General features: G+C 35.0%; 1 protein-coding gene across 1 annotated transcript in view; it reads left to right on the top strand.

Annotated features, from left to right (window-relative positions):
- Positions 1 to 1,940: 1,940 nt before the first annotated feature.
- LOC129223287 (cubilin-like) overlaps positions 1,941 to 18,052 on the top strand; it is a 149,585-nt gene continuing 133,473 nt past the window's right edge. Inside the window, exons 1-2 of the mRNA XM_054857853.1 lie at positions 1,941 to 2,057; positions 6,306 to 6,402. Coding sequence (XP_054713828.1) covers positions 1,941 to 2,057; positions 6,306 to 6,402 — 214 coding nt within the window. The remainder of the gene's footprint in view (positions 2,058 to 6,305; positions 6,403 to 18,052) is intronic.

Below are 18,052 nucleotides of genomic sequence, written 5' to 3'. Positions count from 1 at the left end.
TAGGGAAATGCGGAATAAGACATCTTTTTCGCGCCTTTTTTTTCAGCGGAACCAAATAAGGGAGCTTGTATAATAAAGATAACGTACAATAGATGACAAAAAAAAAAAAAAAAAAAATGAATTTTGACATTTTGAATATAAATTATGTTTTTCGCAATCACGAGTGTGTGTGTATGTAGGCATGTGTGTTTGTGTCTAGGCATGAGTGTATTGGTAGTTGTGTGTATGTGTGCTTGTGTGTGTGGGGGGGGGTATCTGTGGGCGTGTGTATGTGTAGGTGTCTGTATGTATGCGTGTGTGTATGTACTTCTGTGTGTGTGTAGGTGTATGTATATATATATATATGTGTGTGTGTAGGTGTATGTATATATATATGAGTGTGTGTGTAGGTGTGTGTATGTATGCGTGTGTGTGTAGGATATGGACGCAACCTCGAGACGGCTTTCGCTAGAGGAGCAGCATCGTGTGGAGCTGGTCGACGGTGATGCTGCAGAGGGTGCTGGGGGGAAAATAAAATCATAGGAACGCCAAAAACAGTCAAATGAAAGCAATAAGCAATCGTGATTGCTCAAAAAAAAAATTGAGAAATCCGCAGTTGCTGCCTTTTACCTGCACAGGGCAGAATAATACTTCAACTATTTTTTAAAATAATAATAATATATTTTGTTTAATAATTTACAGCACCCTCGGTATAAAATCATGATAGTTTTGAACGACTTGCCATGAATTAAAAAATATAGAAAGCATTGCTTACAAAGACGGTAAACACATTGACAATTGGATGCTTCACTTGCCAAATCGATTAACTCCAGAAAACAAAAAGTGGAGAGATGAAGAAGATAGTAGGTATCCATCCATAGGAGTGATTTCCATCACTACCCATCCATTTGATGGAGTGATTTCCATCACCATCCATCCATCACTATCCATTCCATCCATAGGAGTGAATGGGCCCTCGTGTTACATTTTCTGCCATCGCAGGATCAGAAATGTACTGAACCAAAAGTTTAATATAAATTCACATTCTAAGCATTGGTTGAGCACTATTAAAGCAGAAATAAGGATTTTTTTAAAAAGTGAAGTTAATCAATTTGGCAACTGAGGCATCCAATTATATCGTCTCATTTCATAATGGATTTCAGTACTTGTTGGATTGTGAAAAAAAAAAAACGAGCTGATGTGCGCATCACATGACTTCCTTTTACTCCAATTTAATGTCATTTCCTGATTACTGGCATTTTTAATGCTATTCAATAGTCTGCTCTCTAAATATCACCAACAGCGGTCAAATTGAAACAGATTAAAAAAAAAAAACGCCAAATTTGTCGTTGAGTTGGCGACAAAACTTGGCGAGCAAAAGGCGATATATTGCCAAGTGTCCGCTAAATTATAACACCACTTGAGTTTACATCGAAATTAACAATGATTTTCCCCCCAAAAGGGGGCAAAAGACCCCTTTAGAAACACCCGAATACAATCAAAAGGGGAGGTGCACAACTAGACCCTACTAGGAGTCTACGTACCGAATTTCAACTTTCTAAGACATACCGTTCTTGAGTTATGCGACATAAATACGTACATACATACATACGTACATACGGACGTCACGAGAAAATTCGTTGTAATTAACTTGGGCATCGTCATTATGGATATTTCGCGTGTCTCTACGTTCTTAGACACTTATCCACGTGTGGTCGAGTGGAAAAAAAAAAACTGAACATTCATTCGGGGGTGAGCAAAATGGAAATTAAGATCGATTTTTGAGTGAATTTTTTTTTCGCGAACACAAATACTTCCTTTTTTGTAAAAGGAAATAATAATTTTAAAAAAAATCATTCGTTTCTGAACAATGTTTTAATGAACAAAATCTAATGTTTGAGTTGTAAATAACCGACTACATTTTCCCCCCTCTAGTTGCGGCTTTTGACAGCCGCCCAGGAATGGAAGATCGCAAAGTCTCATTGCCCCTGATGGTACGCAGCAGTGAAGACCTACAATTCGTCGAAGAGGACAACGATACTGCATCAGACACCGAGGCATCGACGAGCCTGATGCAGGTAACATGAAAGTTGTATGCAGTGATGCAGTCATTTGGGGGTAAATTTGAGCCATCTGAGTTAACCTAACAGTTTCCTATTTTTCGATATCTTTCGTTTCAAAAGAAACTGTAGATGGCCTAATGCTGTGCACTCTGCTGGAAAGGGAAACTAATATTATAGGGCTATAGTATCAGTTTTCGACATTTTGTTCCACAATATATCTCTATACACAGCTAGTGATGTGGATCGGGTAAATACCCAGCGGGTAGGTAAATATTTTTTGGGTATTTACCCAAGGCCTGGGTAAATACCCAAAAACTGGGTATTTTACAAAAAAAAAATGCAAAAAGTGAATGGAATTTTTTTTTTTTAAATCTAAATATGAAATAATTGGTAAAACTGATACGTACATATGTATTACACAGTTTATAATATTTTTAATTGAAAGACTTGATGAAATTATGAAAGAAACATATCGTGAATCAAAGAATCTTTCTTTTCAATGTCATAATTGGAGAAGTATAAGCAATTCAATGATGAACTTGGAAGAATAAACAGAGAAGTTATTAAGACTATGATGTTATATATGTATTTTATTGCTGTTTAAGTGACAACGTGGCAAATATAGAAACAGTTTTCACATTAATAAGCAAAAAAAAAAAAAAAAAAAATGATTTAAAGCATTTTTTTTTTGTCTCTTTCATATTTGAATATAAATTTAATTTTTTATTCAAGGGTGAGTTAAGCAAAATAATTATTTGCAGAAAATTTTCCACTTAGGATTTGTATTCGCAGAAAGCTTTTCATTTTATCTAAGTCTGATGTTTGGAAGAATAAACTGAGAAGTTATTAAGAAAATATGATGTTATTTATTTATTTTATTGCTGTTTAAGTGATAACGTGGCAAATATAGAAACAGTTTTCCCATGAATAAGCAAAAAAAAAAAAAAAAAAAAAAATCAAAATATTGTTTTCTGTTGCCTTGCTCATTTGCATTTTCTCCCTGGTACTTCATGATGAAAATTTATTCAAACTATTTTTAATACACCCAATTAGTGATGTAGGGTGGGAAGATAAATATTTTTTTTTTCGATATTTTTCCCAAGGCAGGGTAAATCCCCTAGAAATTGCTCATTTTGCAAAACAAATTTAGGTGGTATCAAACGGTGATGACTTTTTTTTTTTTAACATAAACCAACCAAAAAAGGAACGATTAAAAATATAAAAATTTATGTATTATAAATTTTTTAATTAAAGGCTTAATGAAATCTAAGGCTTAATTAAAAAATGATATGCAGAATACGCCTGAACACTTGAACTAGGTTTGGAGGAAATTTCTGTAAAAAATATAGGTAAATAAATAGTAATAATAAATTGAGCGACATTTCGTTACATTTTGATGTCATGCAGGGACATATTACTGGGTTATAAATGACTAGGACCTTAAAAAATTGATGTTTGCTTTTTTTGTAACCAGTTAATCTTTTTACTTTTTGTAGAATGGCTTTTTATATCTGAAATTTGGCTATCAACATTGATTAGGCATATCCAACACATTTAATGTGAATATCATATTTGATTGCTATTATTAAATTGTTTAAATATGTGATCAAAATACAATTTTGGGCAAAAATTGTTTTGTATATGATTCACATATATACATAGTGTATATATACATAGTGGAATACATACAGAAAAGTATTTTAGTTGAATATAAATTGTTGAAATAAATACCCGGGTAAAAACCCATTTTGGGTATTTACCCGGGTATATACCTTGGGTATTTACCCCTAAAAGTAAATACCCGGGTATTTTACATCACTATACACAGCTCATTGTATAGAAAACAATAGTTCTGAAGTTGCTCTTTGGATGCTACTTTTGAATGCTGATTTGATTTGAAGTTGTTAGAAACTCTTGTCCGACGCCTTATGCAATATAATAAAATACAGAAATCTTGCGATGCGGTGATACATAAATAGGGAGTTCTTTTTAAAAATATTTGGAAATTTTAGTTTTATGTTTCAAGCTTGCACTATTTTGATAAAATTAATTTATTTCGCATCACATTTCAGACGTGGTTTAAAGTGAAAGGATAACTTTGCACCGGGTTAATTATTTATTTCATTCAAAAATATTCCAAATACATAGGTTTTTCCATGCTTAGAAATACATTTTGTAAATTTTAGGGGTTTTTTTTTTTTTTTGCAGAATGGAAAAAATTCTATTTCTTTGGGGAAAATGGCGAAATCGTAACAGGACCGCCGAGAGCCGGGACGAGCCCCTTTTCCTTTTGGTCGCCCCCCCCCCATTAAAACTTATAAAATGTATACTAGTCCATTTAGGAGTCAGGCTCTGTCAAGGGTCAGGTCCGCAGTTTCCTGCTAAGCTGACATGGCTCTCGTCGGCCCTAAATCTAAACAAAGTCGCAGTGTTTTGTCAGGAGCTACTTAAATTTGACATTTCACAACGAATTACGTATGTCTTTTGTCTGAAAAAAATTAATGTTTGTTTCCAGTGGCGGCGATTTGATGGAGGGGGGAGACAAGGGGAGTAACCGCCCCTCTCTTTTTATGGTTCAATTATTTTTTTATTTTCCAATTTAGAAACCAAAACTAGAAATTATAAAAAAATCAGAACTGTCAAAATTTTCATATCATAAATTTTTGTTTTACTTTGTATGTGTATGTGTTTACGAAACATTATGAAGCACAAGCAGTAACTTTTAGTTTATGTCATCTGAAAATACTTTAAGGTAAATAATTTAAGTCTAACTCATGCCTAAGTGTTTCTTTGTGGAAAGTTATTGTGTACGTAACTCGTCAAAATAATAAGAAAAACGCGAGTTTTGTTTATTTATTTATTTATTTTTTGCTGTCACTAAAAATCCTATGTCTTTTTTTGCACCACCCCCCCCTTTTCAGTCCCAATCGCTGCCTCTGATTTGCTCCCTTACTTCATTAAAAAAAAGAAAAATACTGATGGTTCTTTAGAGCACATTTTATTTTCCAAAGATCAGATTCCGATGAAATTTTGTATTTAGAGTTATCAGAGCACTCTGAATTCATCTTCATTGTCAAGAATAGAGTATTCTAATCATAGCCTTGAAGTTAGCTGTCATTTTACTATGGAAACGATTTATTCTCAAAATTTCATTTCAATTAATTAAAAGACTTTAATCAACGTAGATTAACATCTTGTTTGTTAGTCCGCATGAAGACTCCCCCCCCCCGGGGATTGTACACGGGAGATGCTTTTGTAATAAATTTTTAGAATAAATTTCCCAAATCTATACAACCATTGTGTAAAGTGGCACTGTGGTTGAAAACGAATCTTGGAAGGAATAAGTTGATTATTGTTGTTGTTGACTTATACCACATGATCTTGCCGCAGGTTAGAAAAGACCAAGTCTCCTCTCGTCCGAGACTTTTTTTCCAGGAAAATTATCTTTCAGCTTTATTATTAGAAAAGATAAAGATAAAGTCTCTCTGTCTGGATCTCTGGATCTCTCTCGGTCAGGATCTCTCTCTGTCTGGATGTCTGAATCTCTGTCAGGATCTCTGTGACGCGCATAGCACCTAGACCGTTTGGCCGATTTTCAGGAAATTTGGTACAAAATTAGTTTGTAGCATAGGGGTGTGCAACTCGAAGCAATTTTTCGAAAATTCGACTTCGTTCTTTTTATATCCCAATTTTAAGATTATTTTCCTGAGCAAATTATTTCAACATAGACGAATAAATTATGAAATTATCATAACGTGGAACCGTAACATGGGCAAGCAAATTGGCGAGAAATTCATCATCGATTATTTGTAAATATACAGGCGAACCAATGACCTTTTAATTTTTCTACTACGGGCAAAGCCGTTCGGGTACCACAAGTGAATAATAAAAAAATTTAATAATTATAGAAACAAGATAAGGACTGACGTTTAACTTCTCCCTGATAAGATCCGCATAATTAATCGAATGTTCGGGGAGACACCTTTACTAAGGTACAATTGGTACACGTTAGAAAGATAAAAGCTATAAAACAACATTTTAACTCAAAAATTAGTAGGAAAGCTGCATTTCAAGGTTACAAGGAACTCGTTTTTTAATGCGAAACAAGAGAGCTTATGGATGAAAAGGTCATTCGACAAAAACTGGTTAATAACCCCGAAACACGTGTATGTGACTTTCTTGCTGATTTGGGCGTTAAAACGTTGCTTTACGGTATTCTTTTATTTTTCAAGCTCAAAAGTAATTATTCAATACTTATTTTAGAATGCTTTTTTGGCCCCTAATCAAAAACAGACATTTGATGTGTCGTCCACTTGCAAGTCTACTAATGGTGAACTCGCCAACTCGATCAGCTTTGATGGTAAGGGGAACATATTGAGCTTGCCCGGGGTGAGTTAGAAAGTTTTTTTTTTCATATCTACAGGCCTAAAATTTGAGATTGACACATCAGATTCTATGACCAAAATATCAGCAGTTATTGCCATAGATTCTATAGCTGGGACGAACTTAAATTGGTAGCGTACGTAATGGTTCATTAGGAGCTGCGTAGTCTTCACAATGAGACCAAACTTGGTCTGCCCCACGTCTATAATGTGAGATGGGATCCGTTGAAAGTAGATTTTATGCTAATGCAAAAGCCGTTTACGATTTCTAAGTATTGAAATGGCTGTTGTATCCCCGATTTCTGTCCAGTTACTTAGCCAGTTTTTGTCATGAGACTTTCTTCTTCAGCAATAATTGCCCTGGTCAAGCACTATCTAAGTAGTGTGCGAACTTTGCTTTTTTGATCTCGTGAGTTTTCACTACTTGGGTACATCAATGAAATGTTTTCCCTTGGAACTCTTCAAGGAGGTACTGTATGTTTTCCTTAGTCGAAACCTTCGTCGCATTCGCGCATGCGTCAGGTCTACACTGATTTAATCAAAATAGGTCTGGAAACCCGGAAGTAAAAGGATACAAATTAGAAGCAGAGTCGAAAAAGACCGAGTCTCATAGCTTGTACGAGCGAAAGTGCACATCATCACCCTATCGCCCCTTTTTGAAATGGAATGTATCTCGAGTGCTAGTCTTTGTTTTCGAGAACGGACAGTATGAACGTTATATTATAAACGATAGATGTGCTCCTACTGTTTCAGGGATGACGGAAGGTCTAAAGACGTTCGCTGAGAGTCATGCAGTTCGGTTATGTTTCAGGGCGTCGATCCGGTGACGGGAGACAAAAACAATGTCAGCGCGGTGACAGACAATGTGTACACCGAAATCATGCCCAGAGAAAGAAGACACAACTTTCTCGCTATTCCGAAAATGCCGCACTCCCGATCTACATCGACGGAATCAAATGAAGTATCACTTCCAGCTCTACTAAGGAGTTCGAGGTAAGTATTTTCTCTTTCTTTTTCGATATGTATGATTTGGAATTGAATAATTTAGCAAACTTGAGCATACACGGCAAGACAAAATAAATAATGATAATAAACATACGCCAATCCGGTCAGCGCTATCGGCTGTGTTTGAAAAACAATGGCTGACCGTTCTTACACTTTCGTTAAACGACTGGTTTTCACAAATGCTCGCAATATTCTGATTTTGGAACTATCCTGTATGGGGGCATTCATTAATTACGTAAGGATTTTGGCAGTTTTTGACCTCCCTTACCCCCATGTAAGGGTACATAGGATTTTTAAACCCCTCCCCCGTGCTATTCTTACGTAAAATTCCATTTTGATCCAAAATAATAAAATAACGAATAAACGAATCTTGTATCACTGGAATCGTTATTAAATTCACTATTATTAAATTAAACCTTATTGTATCAAAAAATATTTACTAAAAAGTTGGAATCTAGGCTATTTTTTTCGACATTTTTTTGGGGGGGGGGGGGGGGGTAAGATAAGATATTAACTAAAAATAAAACATGCGATTTTTTGTAATTTTATTTCACACCATTAATTCTTCGTAAAACAAATAAAAAACAGATTATCCTGATATTTTTTTTTATCTTCCAGACGGAAATGAAATATTATCCCTGCCAAACCACTTGACCGCGCGATTTCTAATGTAAAATATCGACTTGTCAAATCAGGAGGGCAAGTTAGCCGAGTGGGTGCCCCTAAAATAAACTTTTTTAAAGTGAAATTTTGAAGACATGATGACCTCCGCTAAAAAATTCGGGCCTCGTGTTCCGATTTTTGAGGTCGTACGGAACAATGGTCAAATGGTTGCCTTCCAATTCCAAGCTATTAATTTTTATGAAGTAATAACACAAGAAAAATACAAAACCCACACTTCTTGAACTGATAACTTCTTATGAGGTGGTAAACCGATTTGTGATATAACGCGCGTAACGGCGCAACTCTCGTCTGGCATTCCTTTCGTTCGCGCATACGACAGAGGCGCGCATGGTCGGGGAAATTTTTTTCTTTACTCTTTGGGTCAGCTTTAAGCGTTAAGTGATAGTAGAAAAAGTAATGAAACTAACAGAAGATGGGTGATCGTCACAACAAAACGCAATCTCCTAACGAAAGGTGAGTTTAATAATACAATATAATACCAATAACATTGGAAACAATATATATTCAAAACAGCATTTAATCTTTAAATTTATTTTTAAAACAGAAACATTTTTGCGATTAGTTATACTAAAAATATCTTGCTTCATTTAAGGTTTTGAACTGTGATAAGGTGTACATATTTTAAACGAACTTCATCCCCGCAGACTACGCAATGCGGGGGTTGGGGACGGCAGAGAAAACGAAAATAATAAATAAACATTTAATTTGTTCATCACAGAGTAAAATTTAAAATGTTTCGTAAGTTTGAGTGTTTTTTCTGAGAAACGAAATATCTAGAAACGACGCGTCATTTAATCTATTGTTTTTGCTCCGACATCAAAACTTATGTTTGAAAGTAGTCTGAATGGTGATCAAAGAATAAAATTATTTTTCATTTAGAGCAATTTTGAAGTCGGTTCTTTTTTTTACAAAATTTTTTAAAATAAAAATCTAGCCAGTAAGCACCTTTCTCTCTCTCTCTCTCTTACGTATTCAAACGTTCAATATTTATTTACAAATCATTATTTTAGGGCTATTCAAATGGAAGTTGATGATACTAAAATTATTCCATCTTTTAAACGTATTGTGCAATTAAAGCGTCAAAATATAAAAGCAGGAGGCGTAGCAGTTTATCAGAATGATCTTGATTGCATAAATATTATCACTCAAAATATAGGATTACATGCTAATAATGCTACACGCTTTAATACGACTTCACAAAACCATATTGGTGAAATGTATATTGTGGAATGTCGCAATGAATGCAAAACAACAAATTATTATTGCCAACATATATATACATCTCCAAACAAAAGTATATAAAGTATTATTCAATTTATTCATAAACAGCTTTTAAATCACGCACAAGAAGGTTCTGCTTTAGTTCATGAAGATTATTATACAATTCCTTTAATTTTAACCGGAGATTTTAATGTTAATTTTGCTTCTGATCGAGCTAAAAATTTAGTATCGTTTCTACAATCCAAATTACAATTATGAATGCTTAATAAGCCAGAAGAAGCCCCACTACAAATCACGGAACTGTACTTGATGCAGTCTTGACAAGATTTTTAAATAACTTACAATGCAAAAATTTCGTTGCTTATTATAGTTACCATAAACCAATTGTTACTCTCATAAGAATAAAAAATGATAATAATTTAATCCTGTGAAAGTTATCACTTCTGCCCAGCGTCCCGTGGCGCACATTTTTTTAAAAGTTAATTCTTCTTTTCGATCAATTTCATCATCTTTTGATCGATCATTAATTTTGAATTTAGAAAAATGTAGGGGCAAAGCGCTTTCACTTTTGAAAGTGAGGGGCAGTTGCTCCCTTTGCCCCCCCCCCCCTGTACAAGTCGCCTACTATAGTGGCAGAAGCATTTTAAGAGGTTCTTTTTGACGTGCAAGGTAATTGTTAGTGTCATTAACATTTAAAGAGTGGATTCACACATTTTTATGGAACCCCTGTGTAGCTATTAAGTGTGATAGGAACTGGGGGCCCTCGGGGGTTATGTATAGCTATAAAGTGAAATTATTGAAAAAAAAAAAATTGACGCAGGTCTGGTACTACAGCCAGTAATCCCAGATTTATGAATCCTGAATTGATATAACACTACAATAAATTGTAACTTATAAATCGTTATAAGTTGAATTCTAAAAAATTTTTTCTTTTCCAGCGTCAAAAAGAAGTCAACTGGAGAATATGAATTTTTATCTAGTATGTATGACTTTCCAATAACAAAATATTCATGTTGATGTAATTTTTTGGGTTCCAAATACTTGTTATTCAAATAATGAATTTTTGTCAGAATCCGTAATGAAAAACCTAAATTTTGCAGATTTCATTATTAATATATTTATTCCTGGAACTCCCCAGACATATTTCATTATTCTATAATTGTTGAGTTTGAAAGATGATCAATATATGTAGGGCAGGGCTTTATTTGTGAAAAAAGAAGTGTATGGGCCTTACATTGTACCGTGGGTAGGTAAATGGCAGTATCTGCAGAAAAGAGTTCCTAGATATTTGACGAAACGCATTTTGGATTCAATACTAACAATGGAATTTGACGTTGTTTTCATGCTTTTTTTCAGCGGAAATCAATTAAGCAAGCTTGTACACTATAGCATAGCTAACGTACAATGGATGACAAAAATACAAAACAGGAAAAAAAATGCAGTTACTACCCATTACCTGCTCACTGCAGTTTAGTCCTCAAAACCTATTTTCGTACGTAAAAAGTCTGAGTTCCGTCTGAAATACAAAGATTCAGATTAAATTGAAAATAAGTGTAATCAAGAGCTCAGCTTCCGTGAATCCCATACAAATTAAACCCCGATGTAGGGTGATTCGGAACTCTTGTTCAAAAACCTACATGAAGACTGTGCACATAATAAAAATAAAAACCCTTTGAAACATTTGGTCGCAAACACATTGTTGACGCGCAACACGACCACAAAGCCAAAGACGTAAAGATGCGACACAGGTGACAAATAATGATAAACTATTTAAGATAGACGATTTTACGCAACATTTAGTTTTTGAGAAAGGTTTCAAGCAGTTGTTGAAAGTTGCAGCCTGCATCCGTTATACACGCGTCACAACTGCAGCGCACTAATCACCAGCCGTTCTTGCCAGCTCTTCCATCGATCATTGCGTTGTCGTTGCGATGCGAGTGTTATAGCTACAGCTGCAACTTAGAACTGCTTTAAATCTATCTCACAGAATAAAATGTCGTCTAAAATCTTGCTTTTGTAATAATTTATCATTATTCGTGATACAACTCGCACAGGCGCGGATACAGACCAGTACTTTTTTCGCATGTATGAGGGGGGAGGGGGGGGAGGGTGTTGGTCGAGCTGGAAAATATATAGTTGGGACAAACCTAACCTGGCAGCAATATTAAGGCTGCGTAGATCCTAATCACAGCATTACGATGTTGCCAGGTTAGGTGTGCCCCCCAACTATAGAGTTTTGTTACGAAAAAGTTTTAGAACTGTTGAAGTGTCAATAAAAAGCGCCAAATCGGTCAGGAAGACGGATTCTGGTTGGCCATAAACATTATCAATTGATTTCAGAAGCAATAAAAGGAAGCATTATTTTAAATGTTTACTTAAGCAAATAGTTTATGAACTCAAATGCTTGCGGAAAATACTTGCATTTCAATTATGAAGTATTTGAGCACAAAGTGTAATAATATATTTGCATGACATTCCTTAAACATTCATTCTTGAATGGGGTTGTTTCCTTCAGTCAAAAGTAGTACTTTTAGTCACTGAAATTGATAGAATAAGCAAATAATAATAATAATAATAATAACATGGACCCAGAAAATTCTTTCATTTTCCCAACAGTTATTTTTTAATTAATTTTTTAAACTGTCCGATTTTTCAAACAAGGCGTAGCCTTGATGACGTCACAAATGATGATCTTTGGCGCATCTTTCTACCGCGTTTCCACGTTATGATAATCAAGAAGCGAATTAAAATTGCGCTCCATGCTTGCTATCAACCCTATCGTTGCCAATACACGTGAGTAAAGATGCGAATTAAATATTTTGCTGTGTGATTGGCAACACAGAATGGCATTTCATCATTTGTGATGTAATCGGCAAGAAATGTAAATAATGAAATCGCGCCGATTTAAGTAATTTTCCAAAAATATTAAACTTAAACAAATTATTTAAAAATAGTTAGATCCTATGTTTTTAAGCATGTTCTTTCAGAAAATAAATGCTTTTAAACTTTTGGAAACAACCCCATTACGATCATATACCAAAATGGTGGACGGATAACTTTATTAACGGTTGGGGTGAAGGGGGGTCACGACCCCCTCGCATTCACCCCTGGTATCACATCTTTCTGTTTTTGGTTTCTGGTTTCGTTTTCGTCAGCAATGCGTTTGTGACACTGTTTTTTGCCCCTGATTCTTGTTTTCCTATCGTGTTTCTAATTTGCTAACAGATTTTTAAAAAAATAATTCTGAATTGCTCTGTATGTATGTGCGCGCGTGCGTGTGTGTGAGTCTGTGTGTACATAGCGATATAATTTTGTGTTTCAAAAATAGTAAGTATCAGGTGTACAAATAAGTTTAAAGGGATTTTCAAGAGATGTCCTTACTAGTATTAAATCGAAGCGGACAATATTGCAACAAACTTCATTATAGTATAACCTCAACGTTAGGCTTTCATTTTCAGTATGTGACATTTCGCTGAAGTGGAAACAATTTAGTTCTTGTATTGTCGGAATATGTCAACTTTTGTGCCAACAAAACACAATTTGCGGAAAGGTTTACTTCTCTGTGTCAAATTGAAGAAAAATGCTGCTGAAGGCCACTGAATGCTGCAAGAAGCTTACGAGGAACATACTTCATCGATTTCCACCTGTGAGGTAGGGTATAGATGTTTTAGAAGTGGTGATTTTAATACCAATGACAAAGAGCGCAATGGTCAGCAACAAAAATTTGAGGATGCTGAATTGGAGGATTTTTTCGACGAAGACTCGAGCCAATCGTAAGAACTAGCAAAAACATTGGAAGTGATTCCACAAATCATACCCGTTTGCTTAAAATCCATGGGAACGATCCAAAAGGTAGGATATTGGGTTCCGTATGAAATGAAGACGAACGCTATTTTTTCACTTGTGAGCAGCTGCTCCAACGGCAAAAAAGAAAAGTTTTTTTCTTTTTGCATCGTATTGTTACTGGTGGCTAGTGATTGCAATACCGGTATCTCGAGCAATTTTGAAATTTCCTAATACCGGTATTTGCTGAGGTAAAATACCGGTATTTTCGGTATTAGCTGAAAATAATAAATGGTTTCTACTAAAAAGATTTCAGTTTAACTTACTAAATATCTGCTTATGTTTTTAAAAGTCCATTTCTTTTTCCATAGCACGGAACCAAAATCAATCCATTGATGTAAAAATTTGGCTTTAAAAGCTCGAACTAATAGAATATCACTAAACAAAAGTAGCGGATGGTGAGTTGAATCGCATTATTGTGCATTTTTGTGCACCATGCTTTTATTTTTTCTATTTCTTTGAACTCATTTTCCCTTTTGCAACAATTAATTTCGAGTGTAATTTCGAATGTATTTGTATATGAACTATTTATTCCAACTATCAATTGCTGTAATTCTTTATGATGATTTCTTTAAACATTTGTCTCAACTGTATTGAATTTCGGCAAAAAACCTTTTCTTGTTAGTAAAACAAATGGTAATTTGTTGTCACCGGTATTGGTTTGTTGTCATGTCTCGCTTTATACTTGGCAAGATCATGTTTAGAAATTATATAGTGCCTTGAAAATTTGCATAGAGGTTAAGCATATTCATTTAAAACATATTTTCAGATATTTGCATAAATATAATTGCAAAGAATTTTGAAAAGAACGCGAGAACGACGAAGAGAAACTAACAAGATCAAATTTAGTCAAGGTTATCGGAAATGGCAAACTAAAGGGCTAATAAAAAGCAAACACGGACCTCTCCTGCTCAAGAAAAACTGATGTTAATATTGGGAAAATATCGTCTCTCAGAAGAAAATTACAGCTAGCTATAAATCTATAAAAAAAAATTATAATTATACTACTCATAATACTAAAGAAACTCACACACAAAAGGATTTTTCTAAAAATAACACTCAAGAGATCGGATTATTTGAAGATGAAAGACTTAGACAATTAGAGGAGGTAACAGTCCGACCCACCTGCGTGAATTCAGTGTTTTCAATTGTTGTAAAATTGTGAGCACAAAATGAGTTCCAGGCTTAGAGACAATTCGATAGATGCATTATGTTTTTTACTATTATTTATTGTTACATAATATTTTTATGAGGATTTTTTATTATTATATTTTGTTCCTGCATTTTATATTTTCCACTATACGTTTTCATAAATAACACAACTTTTGTATAAAATAATGAAATGTGGCAACGAAACAATACGTTTCCAAGCATTTTTCGAGAAATTTCAAATACCGGTATTAATACCAGTATTCCGGTGTCATGTTTTAAAAATACCGAATACCGGTATTGAATTTTCGGTCCGGTATTGCATTCCCTACTAATAACGAAAAATGGATCTATTACGATAACCCCAAACGCAAAAAATCATACGGGCTGCCCAGCCATACGCCAAAATCGACGCCAAAGCCGAATATTCACGATGGTAAGGTCATGCTCTGTATTTTGTGGGATCAATTGGGGCGTGGTGTACTATGAGTTGCTACCACAGGGTGAAACCATCACAGGACGATTTTACGAACCCAATTGATACGTTTGAGCCACAATATAAGGAGAGGTACGACAAAGTAATTGTGCAGTATGATAACGCTCTGCCACATGTAGCGCAGTCGGTCAAAACATACCTTGATACGCTGAAATAGAAGTTCTAACCCGCCCTAGCCTAGACATTGCCCCTTTAGACTACTATTTGTTTTCGTCGATGACAAATGCTCTTGAGGAACGGCACTTCCACTCTTTAGAAGTCAAAAATTGGATCGATTCGTGGATCACATCAAAAAACGCACCGTTGTTTCGAGATGGCATCTGAAAATAGCCAGAAAGATGGGAAAAGGCAGTGGCCAACAATGGACAATACTTTAAAAAAATGAACATGAAACTATTTTCTCACAATAAAGCGTAATTTGGAAAAAAAAAAATCCTTTAAAATTTATTTGTACACTAGATATTTCTAGCAAAGTTGTTAGCATTAAAATCTGCTTCCTTGGCTTCAACATGCTCTTTTATACATCTACTTAAATAATTTCAGATTAGACAAATTAAATAGTAATAAATAATAAACAAAAAGTGATAGCAACATCATAGATAAACTGTAAAGTATGAGAAAGTATGGCTACAGCGCGAAAACTACTCGTAATAATCGAAATTTTTCCAATTTCGATCATTTAATCCTTTTTTAATTGCAGTTAATTCACACCCTGCGAAGAAGATAAGTATAGAGAGGTTCACGGATGGAAGCTTTTTCAGGAGAAGGTTCGATCACGCTCATGACCCTAAGAACAAAATAGACGAAGAAGATTTTGTTCTAGAATCAGTAAGTAGAGTGCTCTTTTTAAAAATATTTTCTTATTCGTTTCGTTACCTACATACTTATACAAATACAAATATAAATGCGACGACCAGCAACAGTCTTGGCCCAGCTAGGCTGGTCCTAGTTTTCTTTTTTTTTTATTTGGGTGGGCTGAAAAGAAGATATTTCGGGTAAGCAATTGCAAATAAAGCAAAAAAAAAAAGGAACTTGGTCTTAGCATCCTAACTATGGGAAAAATAGTTTAAAAAATTACTATTTATATCTTTAGGTTGCGCATAAGCCTCAAAGTTTTTAAAAAAGGATAAAAAATGGTCATAATTCAAAAACTTTTGTAAAAATACAATTAGTAAATTTTTTTCTTTCCATGTATTAAATTCCTTCCTTTTAATACTCTTTTTATACATCTTCAGAATTATTTACAGGTTTTAGTGGAGCATAAGCCGTAAAACTTCTTGGAATTCAATCAAAATGTGACTTTTTTCAGCTTTTTTTGGACATTGCCGTATTTCTTCTTTTACAGTTCAGTTTCAGATTTTTTGCAATAAATGTGTATTGCACAGCCCTTCTCTCGTAAAGCAGTTGTATTTTATTGCATTAGCAACCCAGAATTCACCGGGAGGAGGTGGCTGCACTTCGTGTCCCATCCTGCCCTTCTCATCCAAGGGTTGTTATTTAGAGTATTGACCTACTTACAATACATCTACATTTACAATTACTATGTGATTTTAAATAAGTTTCTGCTTTTGGAAGAAAGTTTGAAGTTGGACTTATAACATTCGGATTAGGCATTGCTAATCTTAAAAAAATTCTTATAAATCCTTCTCTTCTCTTTTCCAACCGCCGCTCCACTAACCAATTTCACGTTCCTTTCCCAATCTCAGTGTGACACGGAGACGTGTTTTGGAATTACTGTAAATGCTTTTGTAGATGCTATACAATTGCCAACGTTTGCAGTCTTGAAACTCCCATACCATACTCAGGCAATTGAAAGGATTGCGAAATCGATCGATGAATATGCAGAAAATGAATTCGCGGGCGACCATCAAAAGTATAGTATCTAATCTCAGAAATAACACTAAGATATCTTACTGTTGCTCTGAGGCGACGATAACTCTTGTAAACAAACATCCTGCTTCTCTGGATGCATGGGAAATTGGGAAAGGCACCGTGTAACACGATGTACAGGCACCTACCTCATCGTGTTGAGTTCTGGATTTTTGATGCAAAAAAAAAAAAAAAAAAATTAATTTGAATTTTTGGCAACTTGAATTCAAATTATGTTTTTCGCAATCACGAGCGTGTGTGTGTGTGTGTGTGTGTGTGTATGCATGCGCGTGGTGTGTTTGTGTAGGCGCATGTGTGTGGGTGCGTGTGTGTGTGAGTGTATATATGCCTTTGTGTGAGTGTTGTGTATGCAGTGCTGTGCGTGTAGGCGTTCGTGTGTGTGTATTTGTAGGCGTTCGTGTGTGTGTGTAGGTGTTCATGGTGTGCGTGTGTATGTAGGCATGTGGTGTTTGTGTCTGTGTGCAGGCATGAGTGTGTGTATGTGTGTTTAGGAATGTGTGTGTGTGTGTGTAGGTGTGTGTGTGTGCGTGTGTGTGTGTGTAGGATATGGACTCAACCTGGACACGATTTTCGCAAGAGGAGCAGCATCGTGAGGAGCCGGTCGACGGTGATGCTGCAGAGGGTGCTGGCGGGAAAATAAAATCAGCGTAACGCCAAAAACAGTCAAATGAGAACAATAAGCAATCGTGATTGCTCAAAAAGGAAAAGAAAAAAAAATTGTTTTACCAGCAAAGAGCTTTACATTGCACAATTATTGCGAAAAATTGCAAAATTGGAGTTAAAAGAGGAAATATGGTGGAATAAAAAAAAACCTTAAGAAGGTCAAATTTAGGCTAATTTCAAGAAATTTCACGGTTTATGCGTTAGCTAAAAACAGGAAAAAATTCAAAGGTGTATGAAAAGTTAAAGGAAAGCAATTTAGTAGTATTAAAACAAACATTTTTAATATTTATATTTTTTCTCCATCACTTACAGGTTTTTGTGTGGCATACAAGTAAAGTATAAAAGAAATGGGTTATTTATTCACTTATCTGATTGACCCAAAGGGACTATCCATAACTGATATCATTTTCTCTCAACATATTTGACTTCCTTCCTTCTTTTCCACAAAGTGTCACTCTTCACATTGCCCCTTCCTTCTCCCTTTGTCACATGTCATGTTATGATATACAGTAGGCGCCGCTTAATGTGATCACGGTTAATGTTATCATTCGCTTAATGTTATCTGAATCACGAAATCCCGGAACACTTGTATGTTAACACACGTTTAAAAAGTCGGATATTGTAATCAGCGTCTTCGTTTATTGTTATCACTTTTTCATAAATTTTCAATTTCCCCC

This window comes from Uloborus diversus, chromosome 5 (genome assembly GCF_026930045.1).
Source record: "Uloborus diversus isolate 005 chromosome 5, Udiv.v.3.1, whole genome shotgun sequence".
Lineage (NCBI taxonomy): Eukaryota > Metazoa > Arthropoda > Arachnida > Araneae > Uloboridae > Uloborus > Uloborus diversus.
The sequence above is the reverse complement of the archived record's forward strand: the minus strand, read 5'-3'. Positions and strand labels throughout refer to the sequence as shown.